The 20996-nt window shown below is 39.9% G+C and overlaps 1 protein-coding gene across 1 annotated transcript in view; it reads left to right on the top strand.

The window, feature by feature from the left end:
- ADAMTS19 (ADAM metallopeptidase with thrombospondin type 1 motif 19) overlaps positions 1 to 20996 on the top strand; it is a 264607-nt gene that overhangs the window by 147408 nt on the left and 96203 nt on the right. Inside the window, exons 9-10 of the mRNA XM_054033172.1 lie at positions 17450 to 17590; positions 18620 to 18770. Of these exons, the coding sequence (XP_053889147.1) occupies positions 17450 to 17590; positions 18620 to 18770 (292 nt within the window). The remainder of the gene's footprint in view (positions 1 to 17449; positions 17591 to 18619; positions 18771 to 20996) is intronic.

Raw genomic sequence — 20996 nt, 5'->3', positions numbered from 1 at the left:
CTGATCACACAATACAGGTTACTTAACCAAGTGAAACATTTTGTATCAATGTGTTAAAATAGCTGTCTCCAGAAAATAATATACCATAGAGCCAGATATCTGATACAATAATACCTATATAGGGGCACAGAAAGCTGAGTAGTAGCTCCAGGACCTCTCTTGCTGTGTTCCTGAACACTCCTCTGGCTGTGAATCCCTCAGCAAGGAGGAAGCTACTGAGGAAATATTATGTATCTGGCTGCAGGAGGGGATGATGTAAGTATTCTGGCCCTGATTGATCTGCTCACTACCTCCTCCTTACCCCCACAGAGCTCTCCAAGGAGTTTAGGGAGAGTAGTGGAATACTTCTGTGCAATTCGTGGACACATACATCCCTTTTCCTGTGAAGATGTGGAGATCCTTGCACAGAGGACCCCTCGATGCACAGATCACAAGGGCACAATTTGGCCCCTAGTTACTAATTTCACCTTGATGATAACTTCCTTTATGCTTTCCAGCACAAAAATTCATTCTAAAGCATTTTAGTAAGAAATACAGATTAGGATTAAACAATTAATATCAGCATTAATACTTCTATTAATAGAGTTCATGCCTGTCTTCCTGAAGGCATAATTTAGATGAGGAATCCATTATTTCAATTTCTCACACTGCTTTTATTTCCCATTTCCTTAGTAATTCACTGTACTTCAGAATGTGCCCTGTTAAGTAAGATGATTCAATTGTAGCAGCAACAGTATTCTCTCAAGTCATAAAGCCAAAAGTTTTCAAACTAAGGTGCCTAAAGCTTACCTTCTCAATCCATATTTAGCTAAAAACAGGTTAAATGACTTGCTCAGGGACACACATTGAATCAATATTAGAGCCAGGATAAAACTTGAGAGCTTATGGCTTCAAGTCCATTTTTTAAAATTTGGATCACACTAGTGTGAGAAAAGTTATTCATTAATATTTTAGTTAAAAAATGTCTCATAATTACTTGTGAATGGTTTGCCCATAATGAAAAAATATTCACTGGGTAATTTATTTTAAAAATATCGTTACATTCATGAATAAATTATACAAATATTATTCAGCCAGATTCTATCAAAATTTTCCCTTCTCAAGAATGATCTTCTCTTACGATTAGATTCTGTTCTTTGCATATCAGGGTGGAGCCTAATCTAGTCATACATGAAGCTAGCTGTAAAGTAACCAAGACCTTAAGAGACTTTTTATTCCCTGTACAGAAAATGAGATTTTTTTAGCAATGTCTCACCCAACCATGACTTTTCACAAATCACTACTACTCTCAGCTTGCATTTTTCACTCATCACCTTCATCCTGCTGATGTCCTTTTGGTTAGACCTTTATCTTTTGGAGTTTGGGGTTGGAAGTGGGATTACTGACTGCTCAGAAAAATGTCCACAGTTCCGCTGGCAACCTGTTTTTTATGGTTTGGTTAATCCCTCCTAGACAGTTGGTAGATTCTGTGTGCTCAAACCAATAGCCAGCATTCCACAGTAGTAACAGAGAGTGTATCTCTGTACCCTTTGGCATTTTTTATTTTTTCCCCAAATGTTAATAATAAAATAGTTTAGGTCGATTCCATCCTCTCCATAGCTGGGATCCCTCAGATGTCTGCTCCTAAGGTAGTTCTTCCTGAAGTACCATTTAGTCTCTGCACTACAGTCAGAGAGGTGGTGGCACTTTTAGAGGAACAGGAAGCTTAGTCAAAGGTAACTAAACTCCTAGAGGAGTAATGGGAGGTAGAGAAGCAACTAAGAGTTGCTAACCCTCCCTGAGAGGTCTTCTTCAAAATGGGCCCCAGGGAACCATCAGGTTGAGAGACCACATGCTCTGCCTCTTCCATGTATCCCCAAGTACTTGTGCCTGATGAGAAAATATCCCTCAGGTGCTTATTTCAAAAAGTGGTTACAATTTGTTCCTTAATAATACATATTTCCATTACTGTTGCACCTTTTCCCCCTAAAAATTCTATTAGTTTCTAAGTGCATATACATATTTGCTCTTGTTGAATTACGTTTTTAATTTATCAAGTATTTACAACTCCCGCACAACAAAATTAATAGGTTAACTGAAGCTATGGTTTATATTCTGCGTGCCTGTGGTTAGCTACTGTATTTTTCTGTTGTTTTCTTTCTCTTTATTCTCTATTCATTATTGTTATAATTCTTAATTGGCTAGTGCATTAAAGTATTTTAGAGTAATCGTTATTCTAGGCACAGGCCTCAAATTCTTGAAAGGTTAAAAAATATTTGTATTGTAAATTGGCATTCTTTTTCTTTCAACGGGTCCTTGTCTCATTTTAGGGCCTGATCCTACTATGTGTGCAAATAAGCATACACAGTGGGTTAGGTGTTTGCAGAATCTAGTCCTTAAATTGTAAACTCTTCAGAGTTTGAATTCTAAACCTCATTTTGATCTAACGTACACCAGTTTAATACTGGTCCAACACAATTCATTTATGTGGACGTGCTTCTGATTTACTCTGTTGTGAGAAAAGAATCCGGTCCTCCATCTCTAATTTGTATATGCACTGTGCTTCAATGGTGGCATACAAGTAATTAATAATAATAATACATAAGAGCTTTCAAGTGTAATAGTGTGGTGTCACTGAGAGAGTCTGCTGCAATGAATGTACCATGTTTGCAGGAACTTTTGAGCTCCTGTTGCAGGATAAATATCAAATAATATCTTTTCAGTGTGGACTTAATTTTTTCCAGAAGGTGTGTGCATAGCCTCACTTAACTTGTATAGCAAAACATTTGTTCAGATGTGAAAGAAGTGTCATTTCGGAATGCATGACTATAATAAAAGCATAAAAGCCTCACCCGATACTTTTTTCACAAGAGCATAAGAATGGCCATACTGGGCCAGATCATCTAGCCCAGTATCCTGTCATCTGACGAGGGCCAGAGCCAGATGTTTCAGAGGGAATGAACAGAATAGGGGAATTATCAAGTGATCCATGCCCTGTCATCCAGTCCCAGCTTCTGGGAGTCAGAATCTTAGGGACACCCAGAGCGTGGGGTTGCTTCCTTGACCATCTTGGCTAATAGACATTGATGTACCTATCCTCCGTGAACTTATCTAATTATTTTTTAAACCCAGTTATATTTTTGGCCTTCACAACATACCCTAGCAATAAGTTCTACGGGTGTATTATGTGAAGAAGTACTACCTTATTTAAAATCTTGTTTAAAATCTGCTGCCTATTAATTTCATTGGATGAGCCTTGGTTCTTGTGTTATGTGATGGGGTAAATAACACTTCCTTATTCACTTTCTCCACACCATTTATAGTTTTATAGACATCTATCATATCCCTCTTCAGTCAACTCTTTTCCAAGCTGAATATTCCCAGTCTTTTTAATCTCTCCTCAGACAAAAGCTGTTCCATACCCGTAATCATTTTTTTATGCGCTCCTTTGTAATTTTTCCAAGTCTAATATATCTTTTTTTAAATAGGGCAATCAGAACTGTACAAAGTATTCAAGGTGTGGGCCTACCATGGATTTATATAGTGGAATTATGGTATTTTCTGTTTTTTTAATCTATCCCTTTCCTAATGGTTCCTAACATTCTGTTAGCTTTTTTGACTGCTGCTACACATTGAGCAGATGTTTTCAGAGACCTATTTATGATGACTCCAAGATTTCTTTCTCGAGGGTAACGGCTAATTTACATTGCATCATTTTGTATGTATAGTTGGGATTATGCTTGCCAATGTGCATTACTTTGCATTTATCAACATGGAATTTCATCTGCCATTTTGTTGCCCCATCACCCTGTTTTGTGAGATCCCTTTGTAGTTCTTTGGAGTCAGCTTTGGACTTAAATATTTGAGTAATGTTGCATTGTCTGCAAACTTTGCCACTTCACTGTTTATCTCTTTTCCCAGATCACTTATGAATATATTGAACAGCACTGGTCCCAGTACAGATCCCTGGGGTACCACGCTATTTACTTCTATTCACTGTGAAAAGTGACCATTAATTCCTACCCTTTCTTTCCTATCTTTTAACACGTTACTGATCCATGAGAGGACCCTCCATTTTATCCCATGACTGCTTACTTTGCTTTGGTGAGGGGCCTTGTCAAAGGCTTTCTGGAAGTCTACGTACAGTATATCAACTGGATCACCTATCTGAGTACAGAGAAACTTAGGTGAAAAAAAAGTTTTCTAATTCCTATTTCATGTTAAATATCAACATGGGCCATCCTCAAAATCTCCCATAGTGTGCTCCAGCTTTCTGCATGATATCACAAAAATTTTCTGGCAGTGGCTTTTAAACAAGCTTGAGAGGTTTTATAAGATAAAAATATTTTTCAGTTGACTTGACAACCATGCATAATGTTAGTGGCAAGTTTATTTGACAAAGGCTCTTTGTCAAAATACATTTAAAGTGAGATTATATAAATGGAGGTTAGTTGAACAGAGTGAATTGAAGTATTGCTAATGTTTCAATTAGAGAATGTTTTCCATAGGATACTTCCTATATTCGTGCAATATGTGGCATGTATATGTTCTCTCAGCCAGGGTGGATTAAGCATTTCTTTATCCCACTCAGGATAATAAAGCTCCTGTTCTTACAGCAGAATCTGATCAGTTTCCATGCAGATATGATGCACTTTTTCTTAAAAGTGCAGCACTAATGTTTTTGTTAAATACAGCATTTTAGACTAGTGAAATGTTTCATCCCTTTACCCCAAACTGCCTTATCTTTCCTACCACACAAACACACATGCATGCATGCATAGGGTTACCATTCGTCCGGATTCCCCCGGACATGTCCGGGTTTTTGAGCTAAAAATAGCATCCGGGGGGAATTTGTAAATGTCCGGACTTCCCCTCCCACCCCATGCAGAGCGTGCGTGGCTAACAGGGCAGCCGGCCGGATGGTGCCACTTACATGGGGCTCCGACAGCCAGAGAGAGCCCCTCCTTCGCTTCCCCTGCAGCAGAGATCACTCCCTGCATTCGCAGATCGCCTCCGGCAGTCTGGAGCTCCTCCCCCGCTCCTCCTCCACTGCTGCCCAGCGTGCCGGGACGAATGGCTCAGGCCGTTCCTGAGCAAGTTCACAGAGACATTAGGCGAAGGCCAACAACAAGGGGGCCAGCGGGTCGGAGAAGGGGCAGGGAGGTTTTGGATGGGGCAGTCAAGAGACGGGGGGGGGATCGGGAGTTCGGGAGGGGGGTAGATAAGGTTTTGGGCAGTCAGGGTACGGGTAGGGGGTAGGGTCTTGGGGGGCAGTTAGGGGGGGGTCTTAGGAGGGGGCAGTTAGGGGACAAGGAACAGGGAGGCTTAGGTAGGGGGTGAGGTCCTGGAGGGCAGTTAGGAGCAGGGGTCCCAGGAGGGGACAGTCAGGGGACAAGGAGTGGGGGGGGGTTGGGAGTTCTGGGGGGCGGGGCTGTCAGGGGGCAGGAGTGGGGAGAGGGATCGGAGCAGTCAGGGGACAGGGAGCAGAGGGGTTTAGATGGGTCGGGAGTTCTGGGGGGGGCTGTCAGGGGGTGGAGAGTGGTTGGATGGGGGCGTAGGAGTCCCAGGGATCTGTCTGGGGGTGGGGGTGTGGATAAGGGTTGGGGCAGTCAGGGTACAGGTAGGGGGTAGGATCCTAGGGGGCCAGTTAGGATGGGGGGAGGGTCTCAGGAGGGGGCAGTCAGGGGACAAGAGGCAGGGAGGCTTAGGTAGGGGGTGGAGTCCTGGGGGGCAGTTAGGGGCAGGGGTCCCAGGTTGGGACAGTCAGGGGACAAGGAGCGAGGGGAGGGTTGGGGGTTCTGGGGGGGGTGGGAGGGGCAGGGGCGGGACTAGGGCAGGATGGGGGCTGGGCTATGGCAGGACGGGGGCGGGGCTAGGGCGGGGCTTTTCCCGTCCTCTTTTTTGCTTGCTGAAATATGGTAACCCTATGCATGCATGATTGTCTTGCTCTCACTTACATAAGAATGAATGGCTCCAAAAAGAGGGAAAGAGGAGCTCATGGATACAAGGAGCACTCTGCCCAGCACTAACATGATAAATTAGGTAAGAATAGAAATGTTAAGCCCCAGAACAGCACCACACACAGACGCAATTTCTGAAGTGGTTTTTTGTTTGTGAAAAAGTGCAGTTGTCTCTTACACATGTCTATTACATCATGTTGGGTTACTAAATACCATACCACTGAGATATTTCCCCAAATTGAACATTATGCAGTTTCATATCCATGATCATTACAATGAAAATGTGTTAGTGTGCTCTGTATGGTATGTATATTCTTCAATTAATTTGTCTCTTGGTAAAAGGTGATATATCAGTGAGTCTCCAGATTTTTTATTGCATTACATGGCATGGTGGAGGAGATGGGGAGTTAAGACTTCTGTATTCCCATTTTGTGTTCTCTTTTTATGCACATTTGTTATAGGTATTAAGGAAAGGGTGTGTGCAGCAACTTCCTCTTTATAACAGACCACAAGCTACATTGATGATGTTAAGGAAGGTACAGCAGATGTGTGTTTTGGGAATGCCTAGTTCTGCTTAAACAGAAGAGGGGCAAAGACGAGCAATACTTAACTTCCAAGTTATGAGGTCCCCAAAGTGAAGCAATGCCTATTACATTCTCCCAATATATTGAGAACTCTCTATAAAAATAAATAGATTATCTTTTAAAGCTTGGCATTATTTTCATAATATAAAATTTCTTCCACACAGGAGTTCCTCTGTTTAAACAATAGATAAATTTCTGCTATGTAATTCGCACTACCAATCTCTATTCTACATATTCTTCACTTGTTCAATGGATGGAACATTGGGCATGCAAAGCACAGAATGAATACATGTATGCATTAGGCATGGTATGGCGACATATTATGACAAGATATAATAGTTGAAATAATCTATTTTATAGTCATTTTTCTATTTTATTTTTAAAATCATTAAGGGCAGTTGCTACTTAGTACAGACTGAAACATCTTATCTTATTTTCTAGATCAGAGTGTCTCCTATTTTGTATTGTAATGAAACAGATTGACACTGAGACTTTTAAAAAGATAATAAGATAAGCACTCAATGTACTAATCAGGGGAGCAACTTTTTTCACTACCTTAGAAAAATTATTCAGGCTAACACAAAGATACTGGAAATAGCTGCTCTTCTGATTAGTACACTGGGGGCTAGATGCATCCAGGGGTTCAGGTGCCTAATTGCCACTTTAAGTGCCTAAACCCCAAATGTAGGCACCACTGGCATTCACAAAACCCTGCTCAGCTGCTTCCTAGCCCTGAAGGTTCCTAAACTTGCTTGGCACCTACATTTTTGCAGTAAAAATTCCTTACATGCCTATATTTCTGCCTCTGGGCACGCACATTGCTGCCTCACTCTAGGTGCTTGGTCACCTAAGCCCTTGTGTGAGCCACACTGCAGGGAGATAGGTGCTTCGCTGCCTATGCAGGGTGTCCAATCAGGTAAGCATTCTCAGAGGCCTCCTAACTCCACACCAAACAGCAGGACCTCCTGTGATGCTGCCAGACCAGGTGCCAGTTCTTGTCAAGGCTGTAGGTGTCTGCTGAGCATTGACAAATTCATAGCTGGAAACCAGACCAGCTCACCTCCATGTTAGTATTGTTCAGGATAGGTTTTAGACTTATAAGAATGTGTTTAGTGTTTAGACTTTATGGAAAGCTTCTAAATTGCTGCATGCATTAATTTCACTTGTAATGTCTGTATGCCATGTTATAAGGTAGTATGTAAGTTTTGCTTTATAACTATAAAAATGCCTGCTTTGTACCTGTGAACCCAGTCAGGAGGACTGGTCCATCATCCATCAAGTAGGACTAGTAAAACTAAATGCACCATTGTGAACATCACATTACAAAGACTTGATTAAGGGCCCCCTCACACCCATGAAGGCAAGAAAGCCCATTCCATCAGCTTGAATGCTGGAAGAAAGCGATAAAACAGGGACAAAAGAAACTTTTCTCTCTTTCTTTGCTGTTTGGACTTTCACCGGTCTGAAGCTAGGAAACAGAAGCATAAATTGCTAGGGTCAACCTGGGTTAGCCCTAAAAGACATTCAGTGCTGACAGTTTACTACAACTATGCACTTTTTGGAACCACAGACTGTAACTCATTTGTGTATATATGTTGCCTGCTTTAACGCTCTCATTTCTTTTTCCTCATTAATAAATCCTTAGTTAGTTTACTATTGGATTGGCTCCAAGATTTGTCTTTGGTGTGAGATCTGAAGTAAAAATTGACCTAGAGTACGTGACTTCTCTCTTGGGACTGGAAGCAACCTGAATCTTCTTGATCTTTGGTGTATGACAACCAACTATCACTAAGTCCAGTTTGCCTGGGTGGCAAGATAGAGCATGCCCAAGGGGACTGCATGAGACTCCATGGTCAAACTATTATAGTGCTTCAGAGTTCACATTTGTTTCTGGGTTGGTGAAATGCCACCAGTTTGGGGTGCCTGCCCTATTTTTTGACAGTCTGCCCTGAGGTTGGCACTCAAAGTTGTCAATCGCGCCAGACAGTGTGATAGCTCCCTCATAACTTTTAGCCCAGTTGTTAGGGTATTCACCCAGGGTATGGGAGCCCTCTGATTCACATCCTATCTCTGCCTGATGAGAAGAGGGATTTGAACAGAGATCTACTACATCTCAGGTGATGCACTGGTCTACAGGATATTCTGATATAGGATCTCTCTCAGGCTCTCCTGTTGAAGCTGTTCCACTATGGATAAATAATTAAAGACTCATTGGCACAGAGGGAATGGATCCTGGGTCTTCTGCCTCCTAGGTGAGTGTGCTAACCACTGGGCTCTAGAGTTATTTTGAGGCTGTATCTGGCTTAAGGACTCTTTAATTATGTTTGCAAAGTGGACCAGCTTTAACAAGAGAGATTAAGAAAACCCCATATCAGAATATCTCATAGCTCAGTGATTAGGCCACTCATCTGATGGATCCTTCTTCAAATCCCTTCTTCTCATCAAGTAGAGAAGAGGACTTGGACTGGGGGTCTCCTAAATCTCAGGTGAGCACCCTAACCACTGGGTTGGCACCTCCCTCCAGATCAAACTTAGGCACCTAACTCCTTGAAAGGGGTGGGACTTGGCACACATCCCTCCCCTGGCATCTCCTGTTACCCAGCTCAGGTAGCTCCCACCTCAGCATGCCAGCTTTTGTTAATCCCATTCCTAGGATGCCTATCTCTCTCCGTCCATTGTACAGGGAGCCAAGGCATCGAAACCAGGCTCAGTGAATGCCAATGATTTTCGAGCTGCCTTAAAAGATAGGCATTGTAACACTCAGCATCACAACATCCAAGTCCCTTTCTGAATCTACTGTGAGTACTTAATTTATTTTCTAGGTCAAACTGTCAAAGTATTAAACTATTTCATTATAGAACAAACTGGATCTAGAAAATAAGTACTCAACCCACACTCAGTAATAGTTACCCTTAATGATTTTAAAAATAAAATAAAATAGAAAAATAATATATACTATAAATAGAATATTTCAACTATTATATTATGTCATAGTAGTGGTGACTACTACTGACGTGTCACAAAATCCTCTATAAATAATAAAAAATATGTAAATAAAAAAAATAGATTTCTAAACAAAAATGTATTCTGAAATTATATTTTTTCCAGTACAAAATTTTTGGACTTATTATTTTCTGTGAAACTTTGAAAACACTTGTTTTTGTTCAGATAAGGAACACACAAAAATTTCAGAATGTCAAAAATTCCCACAAAATTGAAATTTTGATTTTCACCTGGCTCTACCTGTAGTCACAATCCATTCCCTGGGCACTCAGCAAACAAGTGAGGCAGTATTAGACCTTCTGTGGTCTGTCCCTTAGTCTCCCCACAGTGTACAGCTATGTGGTTTCTCCTATCACAATTGCTATATATGGGAAAGCATACCAGGAGATTCCATCTGATATATGTGCTAAGAGGAATAAAGAGATAGAATTTTGTTTCAGGTAATATTTCTGTGGTATTTTTAAATTGTCCGTTTCCCTTGTTTTTCTTTTATTTTAATATCACCTGTCCAAATATGGGCTATATCTGATTTTTTCCTATATTTGATCTGCATATTTTTAATGGATACTCTAATACAGTACTACATGCACTAGAGGGGCAAAAGAATAAAAACTGGAATTTTCAAATAGTTATCTGAATCTGAACTTAGTACATTTTTTCAAGGTTTGTTATTTAAGATTTGGCTAAATGGTAGTATTTGTACAAATGGAGTCTCCTCACCTGACAATCAGAACGTAGATGGACTCTCTCTCTTGAGGAAGTTTTAAATTAAATATGGCCCTGAAGTGTCAAGAAAGCTTTAAAAAAGCTCTCCAACAGATGGAAAGGAAAGTGGTCTTATCAGCAGGAGGTGAAGTATAGCCTCTGAGTACTTTGGATTCTAGCCAATGAGTTGCAGTGCAGGGGAGAGACAATCACCCTTGAGCTAGAGTAGCTCCTGCAGCTCAAACAGATCCTCTGTCACGTTCAGAGACAATTTGGGTGTTTGTGGGGGAGGCTGTAATGCCCCCTCCCCAAAGTAGGGATTGTATTAATAAATAAAGGAAACACAGAGTTTAGAACAGAAGCTTATTTATCTCAGTTTATTAAATATGGAGAAATTTAGTCATGGTACAAAACCACTTATTAAAGCATTACTTTTAAAAACATGAGTAAAAAGAATGACTTACAAATCTGAAAAAGTTCCAAACAATGATCTTCACCCTGGGTTTCTTTACATGAATTCTTCTGCAACATCTGTAAGCTGTAAGTCATCGGTTTTGTCCTTTTGTACATGTAAAAACATACACCAGTTGTGCTGGCATTGTCTCATTGTGGCTCAAAGCCATATTTTAATACGTTGTAGAGCACTGAAACAATGCTCACTTACAACATTGGTTGCCAGTACCACTTAAATCATTTTCAACAATTCTACTACTTTGGAAAACAGTTGGCATTCGGCTTGGCTGAGAGAACTGATTTCAGCTATCTTTTGTAAGCTGACAGATGGCTTACAGCAGATGATGCTGACTAATCAGTCATTCATGATTGCAATCAGAATCATACATAGCAAGCATGTCTTGAACGTTTCTGTTACATTTGGAGTTGCTGTGAGAGTTTCAAGATTTTACATAATTTTGTAGCCTTTCTGTTCACACCTTAATTAAATACTGGACATTGTAAAATCAATTACTTAGAAGTAGATGTACTTATAAAATTCCTTTATTTAATTTAGGTATCTGGCTTCTCCTGTCCCTGTTTGCTTTTTCTCGGGAACTTTTCTCTTCCTTGAAAGTTCAGGTATTCTGACTATCAACACTAAACTTTTTTCATGGATTTGCTCCCAGAATAAGTTCTAGTTTTCATCTGATTGGATGGACTGAAGTAGATTGTGTTATTTTCATATGAGATTGGCCTTCAGTGGCTGATGTGTACAACCTTTGCAGGAGTTTTGGACAGATTGTCTACTGCGTTTAGGAATTTTTGACTTAATTCAATACCAAAGAGGAAATAAATATTTTTCATTTTGAACAGCCATGTTACAAATTTGAGCTCTACTTTCAGGATCTTACTTTGCATTCTTTGCAACCTCTCAAGTTGCACACAATGAAAGGTTGTTCTCAGAAACGGTGCAGAAGCATTGGCTTCAGAGAGTCCATCTTGTTGAACAGAGGCCAGAGATGCCTCATTTGGGTGACTTTTTAAAATTAATTTTATGATTTTGTAAACAATTTAAGGGGAGTATCTCTTAGGATACCATTATTCTTAAGAGCATCCTGGCATTCCAAATTCAAAGCATGCCCATAGCAATGAACCAGGTGCTTGTGGTTCCACCTATTGTAATCTGCTTGTTACAACTGATACTAAGCCTGCCATACTAATGGAATCATCATAACATTGTCTGTGACAGTTGTTGATCCTTATATTTAGAAGTAATAATATATCTTTAAAAGCAGCAAAGAGTCCTGTGGCATCTTATAGACTAACAGACGTATAGGAGCATGAGCTTTCGTGGGTGAATACCCACTTCTTCGGATGCATGTAGTGGACATTTCCAGGGGCAGGTATAAATATGCAAGCAAGAGTGAGTAAGGCTAGAGATAACGAAGTTAGTTCAATCAGGGAGGATGAGGCCCTCTTCTAGCAGTTGAGGTGTGAACACCAACGGAGGAGAAACTGCTTTTGTAGTTGGCTAGCCATTCACAGTCTTTGTTCAATCCTGAGTTGATGGTGTCAAATTTGCAGATGAACTGAAGCTCAGCAGTTTCTCTTTGAAGTCTGGTCCTGAAGTTTTTTTTGCTGCAGGAGGTTACCTTTAAATCTGCTATTCTGTGTCCAGGGAGGTTGAAGTGTTCTCCTACAGGTTTTTGTATATTGCCATTCCTAATATCTGATTTGTGTCCATTTATCCTTTTACATAGGGAATGTCCAGTTTGGCCGATGTACATAGCAGAGGGGCATTGCTGGCATATGATGGCGTATATTACATTGGTGGACGTGCAGGTGAATGAACCGGTGATGGTGTGGCTGATCTGGTTAGGTCCTGTGATGGTGTCGCTGGTGTAGATATGTGGGCAGAGTTGGCATCGAGGTTTGTTGCATGGATTGGTTCCTGAGTTAGAGTTGTTATGGTGCGGTGTGTGGTTGCTGGTGAGAATATGCTTAAGGTTGGCGGGTTGTCTGTGCGCAAGGACTGGCCTGCCACCCAAGGCCTGTGAAAGTGAGGGATCGTTGTCCAGATCACTGATGATGTGTTGGAGAGGTTTTTAGCTTGGGACTGTATGTGATGGCCAGTGGAGTTCTATTGGTTTCTTTCTTGGGCTTGTCTTTCAGTAGGAGGCTTCTGGGTACACGTCTGGCTCTGTTGATCTGTTTCCTTATTTCCTCATGCGGGTATCATAGTTTTGAGAATGCTTGGTGAAGATTTTGTAGGCGTTGGTCTCTGTCTGAGGGGTTGGAGCAGATACGGTTATATCTCAATGCTTGGCTGTAGACAATGGATCGTGTGGTGTGTCCAGGATGGAAGCTGGAGGCATGGAGGTAGGCATAGCGGTCGGTGGGTTTTCGGTATAGGGTGGTGTTAACGTGACCATCACTTATTTGCACCGTGGTGTCTAGGAAGTGGACCTCCCATGTAGATTGGTCCAGGTATCATTTACAAACTAATAACTCACTTGTCAATAATAGCATGATGAAATGTGTGTAGCAGCATTATTCGGGGAAATTCATAATTTTTCATATAATATTGGTAGTGTGCAGCCTCTTTTACCACCAGCACCATGCTGCCTTCTTTACTGTTTGAACGAACTTTAACAAGTGGTAACCCTCAGGAAAATGCATTTCAGAGGGTGATTGAACTATAAAAATGAGGGGCAAAAACACCCAGGTCATCTTTCTCTGTTTCCACCTAAGAAGACAAAAGAGACAGCCTATGGACTTTGGGAGCAGATCCTGGCCTGAAACTTGGTCAGCAATGTTACTAGGAACCTGTGGTAAGAACATCACTTTGAACCAAGTCTAGTTTAAGTTTAGAAAATGTTTTATCTTTATTTCTCTTGTAACCATTTCTGACTTTAATGCCTTATACTTGTACTCACTTAAAATCTCTTTCTTTGTACGTAAATAAACTTATTTTATTCTTTAATCAAAACTAGTCCAGTGTTGTGAATTGTGTAACTCCATTTAGAGTGCCAAGCTTTTGTTTACTGAGCTCCTTACAGGGACAAGGACCTGATATATCTGAACTGTCCAGGAGAGGGATGGACAGTGCAGAACACATGTTTTTTGGCGGCAAAATTCAAGACCATGAATATGTTGGGGTCACCCTGCAAATAGTAACCAAGGTTGCTAGAAACCAGAGTGTAGCTGGTGTTTGCTGACAGGCTGTTGGGGTCAGAGTTGCTCGACCAGGGCTGTGGTGTGACCTGCATACTGGAAGGCTGTTTGTGAGCGGCCCAGATGGGAGCTACAGCAGCAAAGCATTGCAAGGCACCCCAGGTTGCAGGGGAAGTGTGACGCAGCCCCCCACCGATCTGTATTACACCCTGGAACGTCATAGTACTGTAAAATGGTGCTACTACTACCACCTAGCTAGCCTGCCTTCCTGCCACGTAAGGCCATGAGTAAACTCCCACCAGAGTGGATTTCTTGCCTTTACTTTTTTAAAGAAACACAAGAATCATTTCTTTTCCTCTAAAAATTTAAAGGTTTGCCATAACCATGATCCCGCCCAATGTAATGATGGTCATTAATAATTATAGCCCAATATGGCTCTAATTTACCACACAAATACAAGGGAGTGCTAAGGCTGGGTTGTCAGTATACAAATTCGCCTCTTCCAATTTTTCATTTTCCTTCACCTTCTGGAAATGGTCTCTTTGTTTTCTGCTTGTTTAGCATTAGAAAGTGTAACGCCCCTTGTTACATAAAGTAGCATCTTGGAACTAAAGCTGTTTTTTAGGAACATATAAACACAGGAATTTATACCCTGAGATATACTTTTGTGCCATCTAGTATAGTATCATGCCTTTTAACAGTGGCCAGTCCTAGGTACTTCCCAGGAAGATGCAGGAAACCCTGTAGTAGAGAGTTATGGAATAATGTGCTCATGGAGCAATTTTCTTCCTAAACCTGATCATCAGTCAGTGGTTGGCTTTGCTCTGGAATATGAGCAATTTCTCTTATATTTTTTATTCTAGTTAAGGTAATGGTGGATGTTCTCATTTTCCATGTAAATGCCTAATTATTTAGTGAATCCTGTTGATTCTTTTTCTTATCCAGTTTTGACCCATCATCTCCTAAACTAGGGTGAAATTAAAATATGGTTCCCCCAGTTTATGTATACTGAAAGTGTATACTTGCCCCATGAATTCAGTATATCAGTATACATGGTATTTTTAGGTAGATCTATCCATAACAGACAAGTTACGATAATATTGAGCACATCCTTTCTCTAATTAGATGCATCAGAAAATAGTTGAATCCTCTGTCACAATGACATTGAACTGAACTAGTGGAGTATGTTTAGAGAGAATAATTTCTCAGAAGCAAACTAACAACCCACAATGGACCCATTAGTCTCAAAGGAAAACAACTACTTCTTTATTCCTGCCTATACCCTGCTCATAGATCTTAATCAATTTTGAACCACACTATCATAAGAAATAATCTCTCCTATATGTTTTTACTTATGACTGTATACCAAACAATTGCAGATGCTTATTAGTTACAAAAAAGGCTGTTGAAATCTTATACCTTTGGGTTCCATATCAAGAGATCACATGTTCTGTGTCCATCCTTGCAGTATTATGCCCTTAAAATTGTTTGGTCACTTTCCAAAACAAATTTGTCTTTCATGGCTTGAACTCTAACAGATTCACTTTATTCTCTATGGCATTTTCTGCTGTGGAGTTTCTTTTCCACAGAATATACCTTTAAGCTCTATAGTCATGTTATTGAATGTGCATATGGGCAACTCCTTTGTGTGATCTTTGTACCTTTCTATTGACATTTGCTGCAGAATAGCTTTTTTGTTTTGTTTTGTGGTGGCTCCAGTCGTCCAATCAACTTGCCTTCTTCCATCGTTCAGACAGAGGGAAGGTTTACCCAGAGATTATGGAGGACATCTCTAACTTTCAGAATTTATCAAAGTTTTTGATAAATGGGGAAATGTGGCACTGGGTTTGTGGGGACAAGAAAGAGTTCAGTCAATCAAGAGACTTAACTAGCCAGGGTTCACATCAATGGAGTTTAGGTGCGGAAGCACTTTTGTAGTGATGCACTATCCAGCTCAGAAAAAGTGAGAAATTAAAATGAGCGTGAAATAAATGTATCATCACCCCAATTCTATACTCCATTCACAAAATTCTCCCTGAAGATTCATGTACAGACAGCTGCCTCAGCATCCCACACTGTGTAGTGTGCACATTCCAGTAGGGGCTCCAAACTAGCAGCAGCAGCAGCACACAACAGTGCCTTATTGGGGAATTAAATTCCTTTCATTAATAAGCACAATGTAACATGAGCTATGGTACCTCATATAAAACTTGACCTATGGTTACTGATATTTGACTCAACAGCTTTGTGTGGGGCACAGTTTGGCCAGGAGGGAAAGTTGGCAGGGTTGTGTGGTGTTTTTTGTTGTTGTTGTTTACATTTTAATGTCAAAGTAAACAAAGAATGGTGAGATGTTGGGAGGTATGTGATATCAGCACTTAGTACTGGTCTAGAGGTAATTGACTTTTCATGCATGAAAAATTGCATTGATGCATTTATTTGTCTGAAAGCAAGGACTATTCGTGAGAAATGACCAAGCTAGCCAACTTAAGTGAATATACCTGATGAGTATAGGGGGCCAGCACATAGGTAGTAGTGCTTATGTAGTGGTATCACCTACAACATTTTGCTTTGCTATAGTACAAACTACAGGGCTATCTTAAGTCCTGAAGAAGCTGCAAAATCCCAGCTGCCACACTGTATACCCAGCTCTGAAGAGTATCCTTATAGTAACTTTTAAATAGTCAAAAGCAGCTGAGACTGTTTTATTTACTTTTCACATAGCAGCTCTCTGTGTATCCATATAGCTTCTTTTGAAGGTTTTAAAGTGCCCTTTTTTTCACTTAAAAAACCCACCTGAATATTGCCTACAATAAAATAGGGTTTTTTTCAAGTGACAGTGAATCTTCAAAAGCAACAACTGAGCAAATTCAAAGTGGCAGCCACAAGTAGATTTTGTAGCAGAATTTTATGACTCCTGCATGACAGTGTCTTGTGGGAGCATTCACCACATTTTATGGTGTGGATATTTTGTCCTTTGGATGTAGTTCCCTGAGTCATTCCATTGCTATTATTTGAAATAAAAGGTTTTTGAAATTGTAATTATACATTAAACTTCTGCTCAGAATATTTTAACAATAAATCTCACTTATTAGTTAGCTAAATGCAAGTAGTCAACAATAAACAAACAAATGTGTAATGAGAACAAGTTCAATGCAGAATTACACTGTGATTTACTAGCTTTGTTATGTAAGCTCATGATGGTCTTCTCATTCATTAGTGGGAGAAATGCAGTTTGTTTGTTGTGGAGGCCAAAAGTATAAATGGGTTCAGAATAGAATTAGGTAAGTTTATGGAGGATAGGTCCATCAATGGCTATTAGCCATGATGGTCTGGGATGCAGCCTCATGCTCTGGGTGTCTTTAGCCTCTGACTGCCAGAAACTGGGAGTGAATGTCAGAGGATGGATCATTGAGTGATTGCCTGTTCTGTTCATTCCCTCTGAAGCACCTATCATTGGCCACTGTTGAGAGACAGAATACTGAGCTAGATGGAGCTTTGGTTTGACCCAGTATGGCCATTCTTATGTTCTTAACCATTTTGAAAACCATTTATTATGCTGTTTTCTTAAAATATTTTTTTTTATTTTTTAATACCTTCAAAATTCAGCATGGGAATAAATCATGACAATGACCACCCATCCTGTGCAGATGGTCTCCATATAATGTCTGGAGAATGGATTAAAGGACAGAATCTTGGTGATGTTTCATGGTCTCGGTGCAGCAGGGAAGATCTAGAAAGATTCCTCAGGTAATTCAGTCAAGAAATAGCATTGCTTAAAGTAATTCTTTGGCTTTAGTTGATCTAAGTTTCAGATATGCCAAATACTTAATACCCTCTACCAGCTTCTGTATGAGGTTAAAAAGGAAATACTGTTAATAATAGCTGCATATTAACCACCAAAAAGCCACCTTATCAACTAAAGAAAATACATTAACAAAGATATGGGGCAAAAATACGCATGAGGAAGATTGTGTGTTTAAAATGACATCTGTATTGATTTCTATTTTGCACATAACATATTACAGATTACATCATGTCCTATGTTGTCATTCAGTAACAAATAACATGGGGAAATAATTTTATTTTAATAGAAATATTTTATGAGTTCTCTACTTGAAAATAAGATACATGGAATCATACCAAAATAGGACACCTACATTGTGCCCATGCATTGTATAAGGAATAATTCTCAAGAATAACTCTCTTGAATTGATAGATATGCCTACTGACAATTTACTAATTATAATTGAGCAGTCCTTAGAAGGTCTGTATTGGAGCTGGCACTGGAATGATAGAGATTGAAGAACAATCTGTAGAGGTGCCCATTTAGAACTCAAGTCTAATGGAGGTCCATATATTTTTATCTCCCTTTTTTTTTAATTTTGTGTGAAAACTTAGTGCTAACTGAAATCTTGGTACTTGAAAAACACTGACATATTTAAAATCTGGGTGAAAAAAAGTGAGCTCCATAAATATTTATTAAAAACCACGTAATATTTAAACAATTAAATTATCTAATACTTACACTAAAATGTTTCCCAAGTATTTTCCTGAAATCCTTATAGCTGCTTGTAATCCATAAACTGTTTTGCCTTTCTGTAAATATACAACAGCAAAAGAAAGAACTTTGTTAAACTAACAGGTCTAAATATCAGCAAAATGCTGCTTAAGATCTGTTAATCCTTTTTTATAGCAATTGCATATGTTCTATGTCAACAAAATAGCCAACCTTTATTAATATTATTCAACATGTTATGAATTTCTGCTTATTGGCAGGTCAAAGGCCAGTAACTGTTTGCTACAGACAAATCCCCAAAGCCTCAATTCTGTGATTATTCCCTCCAAACTGCCAGGAATGACGTACACTGCAGATGAACAGTGTCAGATTCTCTTTGGACCTATGGCTTCATTTTGTCAAGAAATGCAGGTAAGGATTGTTGTTTACTTTAGAACAGAGTTATTTTTTCAGTGACAGCATGAAAGAGAAAATTACTGATTTGTAACCGGTTTTACGCTTTGCATGTTAAAGTCAATATGGGCATGTTTGATTTATTGCTTCAGCCCTGCTATAGTGGTGCTGGATTGGAGCTTTAATGTGCACCATTATCATGCTGCTTTCAGTATAAAAATAGAAAAATACATTCAGTGAAGTCATGGACCCTCTGAAATAAATGACCTCACTGCACATTAAGTGATGGGGCCATTGTCTGGCTTCTTGGAAAAGGTGTATTTCCCCTTTAAGGGCTAGGGAGCCAGAGTGTTACTTGCAGCTTCATACCAGATCAGTGTGGGGATGCTGCCCCATCCCTTCCCCTCCACCCCTAGGTGGCTAGAAGAGAAGGGGGATTACTTATGTCCATGCTGGTGCAGGAAAAGATGGAGCAGCACCCACTCTCCCATCCATGGAAGCAGTTAAAATACCAGATTTTGTCATGATCCACTGTGGGCCTCACTGTAGCTGCTCCTTTCCAAGGGGTCTGGGCAGGAATTTTTTTCTTTTCCACTTCTTTCTGCAGCCAGTACAATTTATCTCTCATTAAACTACAATTTATGGGCCAGACTGTCAAATGTATGTATGTGTAGTTGCATGATACCTTTGTGCCCTCCTAATTTTCCTGTCCCTTTACTGTGGGTAAGTAAATCAGGAATGTTATCCTAATGAAACCAGGTGAAGTTAGATGGGCAATTAATTACCTGCAAGCTGCATATACTCCCCAAGGTGCTTTGCCAAGCTGTCTCTCAGGCTGTCTTTAGTGCTCCTTGGTACTTTCAGGAACACCAACAATTAAGTCAAGTTTATTATCCTGATGCTAATTTGACTGTCTTCTTGCAAATAGGGTATTTACTTCCCTGGACTTGTCCTCTGTTAATTTCTGATATTTAGTTTTGAATGCCCCATGTTCCATCTGTTCTAGGGTTTTTTATTTGTGAAAGTATATAGTCAAGTTAAACAACTATACGCCTAAGAAATGTATTCTGTCAGGCGGAGAATAAATGTTACTAGTGATATGTGCAGCTGCTAAAAAGAACTGAACCACACCTAACAATGCATTTCTTCTAAGATCTGACTACCCATACATTTGATTAAGCAGAAGTTACCGTAATCACATTATATGGTAATATTAGATATACCAATCTCATCTCCCTCATTGCCAAGGTTCCAGTACACAATCTCTCTGATAATCCTGTGAGACAAGGGAGAGATTCCATGTACTTCCCCCCACCTGGTCTCGCTTGCCTACAATACATGCCACAGCAGAGTACTAACAACACCTACCCTGCAGAGTTATCTCTGGGAGCTACTAAGTTGGCCCACATTCCTGTTCCTTGAATGGTGCCTAATCTTTATGTTGAAGATTTTTTTTTAACCCTGTGAACATGCTTTAAGTTGAAGGCTGTAATTTATGTAGTCTGAGAAGAGTAGCCTAAAGCCTTTCAAGAACAAAGTGTCTGTGTATCTTTCAGTGTAAGATTTATACTGTCACTGTGATTATCTTGTAAAACTGCCAAGTTTGCTTTTATGCCCACTGTGCTTCAAGTAAGAATCAATTAGTTCCTAGCATTCTTTTGAATAACAGAAAGTAAGATAATGGTTCATGAGTAGAACCTGATAATTGAGTACAATTGTAGAACTGCAAAATATTGGCCTTGAAGATTAAAGTCCAGGATGGGAATGCTATCTAGTCAACTTCACTAAAGCAATTCTTGTCATAACACAGCTGTGATCTTTATAGAGAATGAATAGAGTGGTTGTATAGCATGGCAACTTTTAAGAAAGTCCAAGGGAAAGGTCATGATGAAAAGAGCAAAAGTTATAGAAATATTATATTCCTGTCTACATATCTATCCTTATCTCCACCACTACTGTTCCTGCTATCTCCACTCTGCACAAGCATGGCTCTTAGCTGCTCTTTTTGTCTTTCTTGCATAGTCCCAACTTTCATCCTTCTGCCCAGCTGTTCATATGACTGGAATGGCTTTCCACTTGACATACACAAATATCCCTCACTCTTTTTTCCTTTAAAAACCTCCAGAAAAGCCAACTGTTCTGTGAAATGTTCCAGTCCCAGTGACCCCTGCCACACTGTTTCTGTATTTGTTATGTTGTTCATTGTGTAATATATAAGGTTTTGCTGTTAGAATGGATGCCTCA

This window comes from Malaclemys terrapin, chromosome 6 (genome assembly GCF_027887155.1).
Source record: "Malaclemys terrapin pileata isolate rMalTer1 chromosome 6, rMalTer1.hap1, whole genome shotgun sequence".
Lineage (NCBI taxonomy): Eukaryota > Metazoa > Chordata > Testudines > Emydidae > Malaclemys > Malaclemys terrapin.
This window is presented reverse-complemented; position numbering and strand designations above follow the sequence as displayed.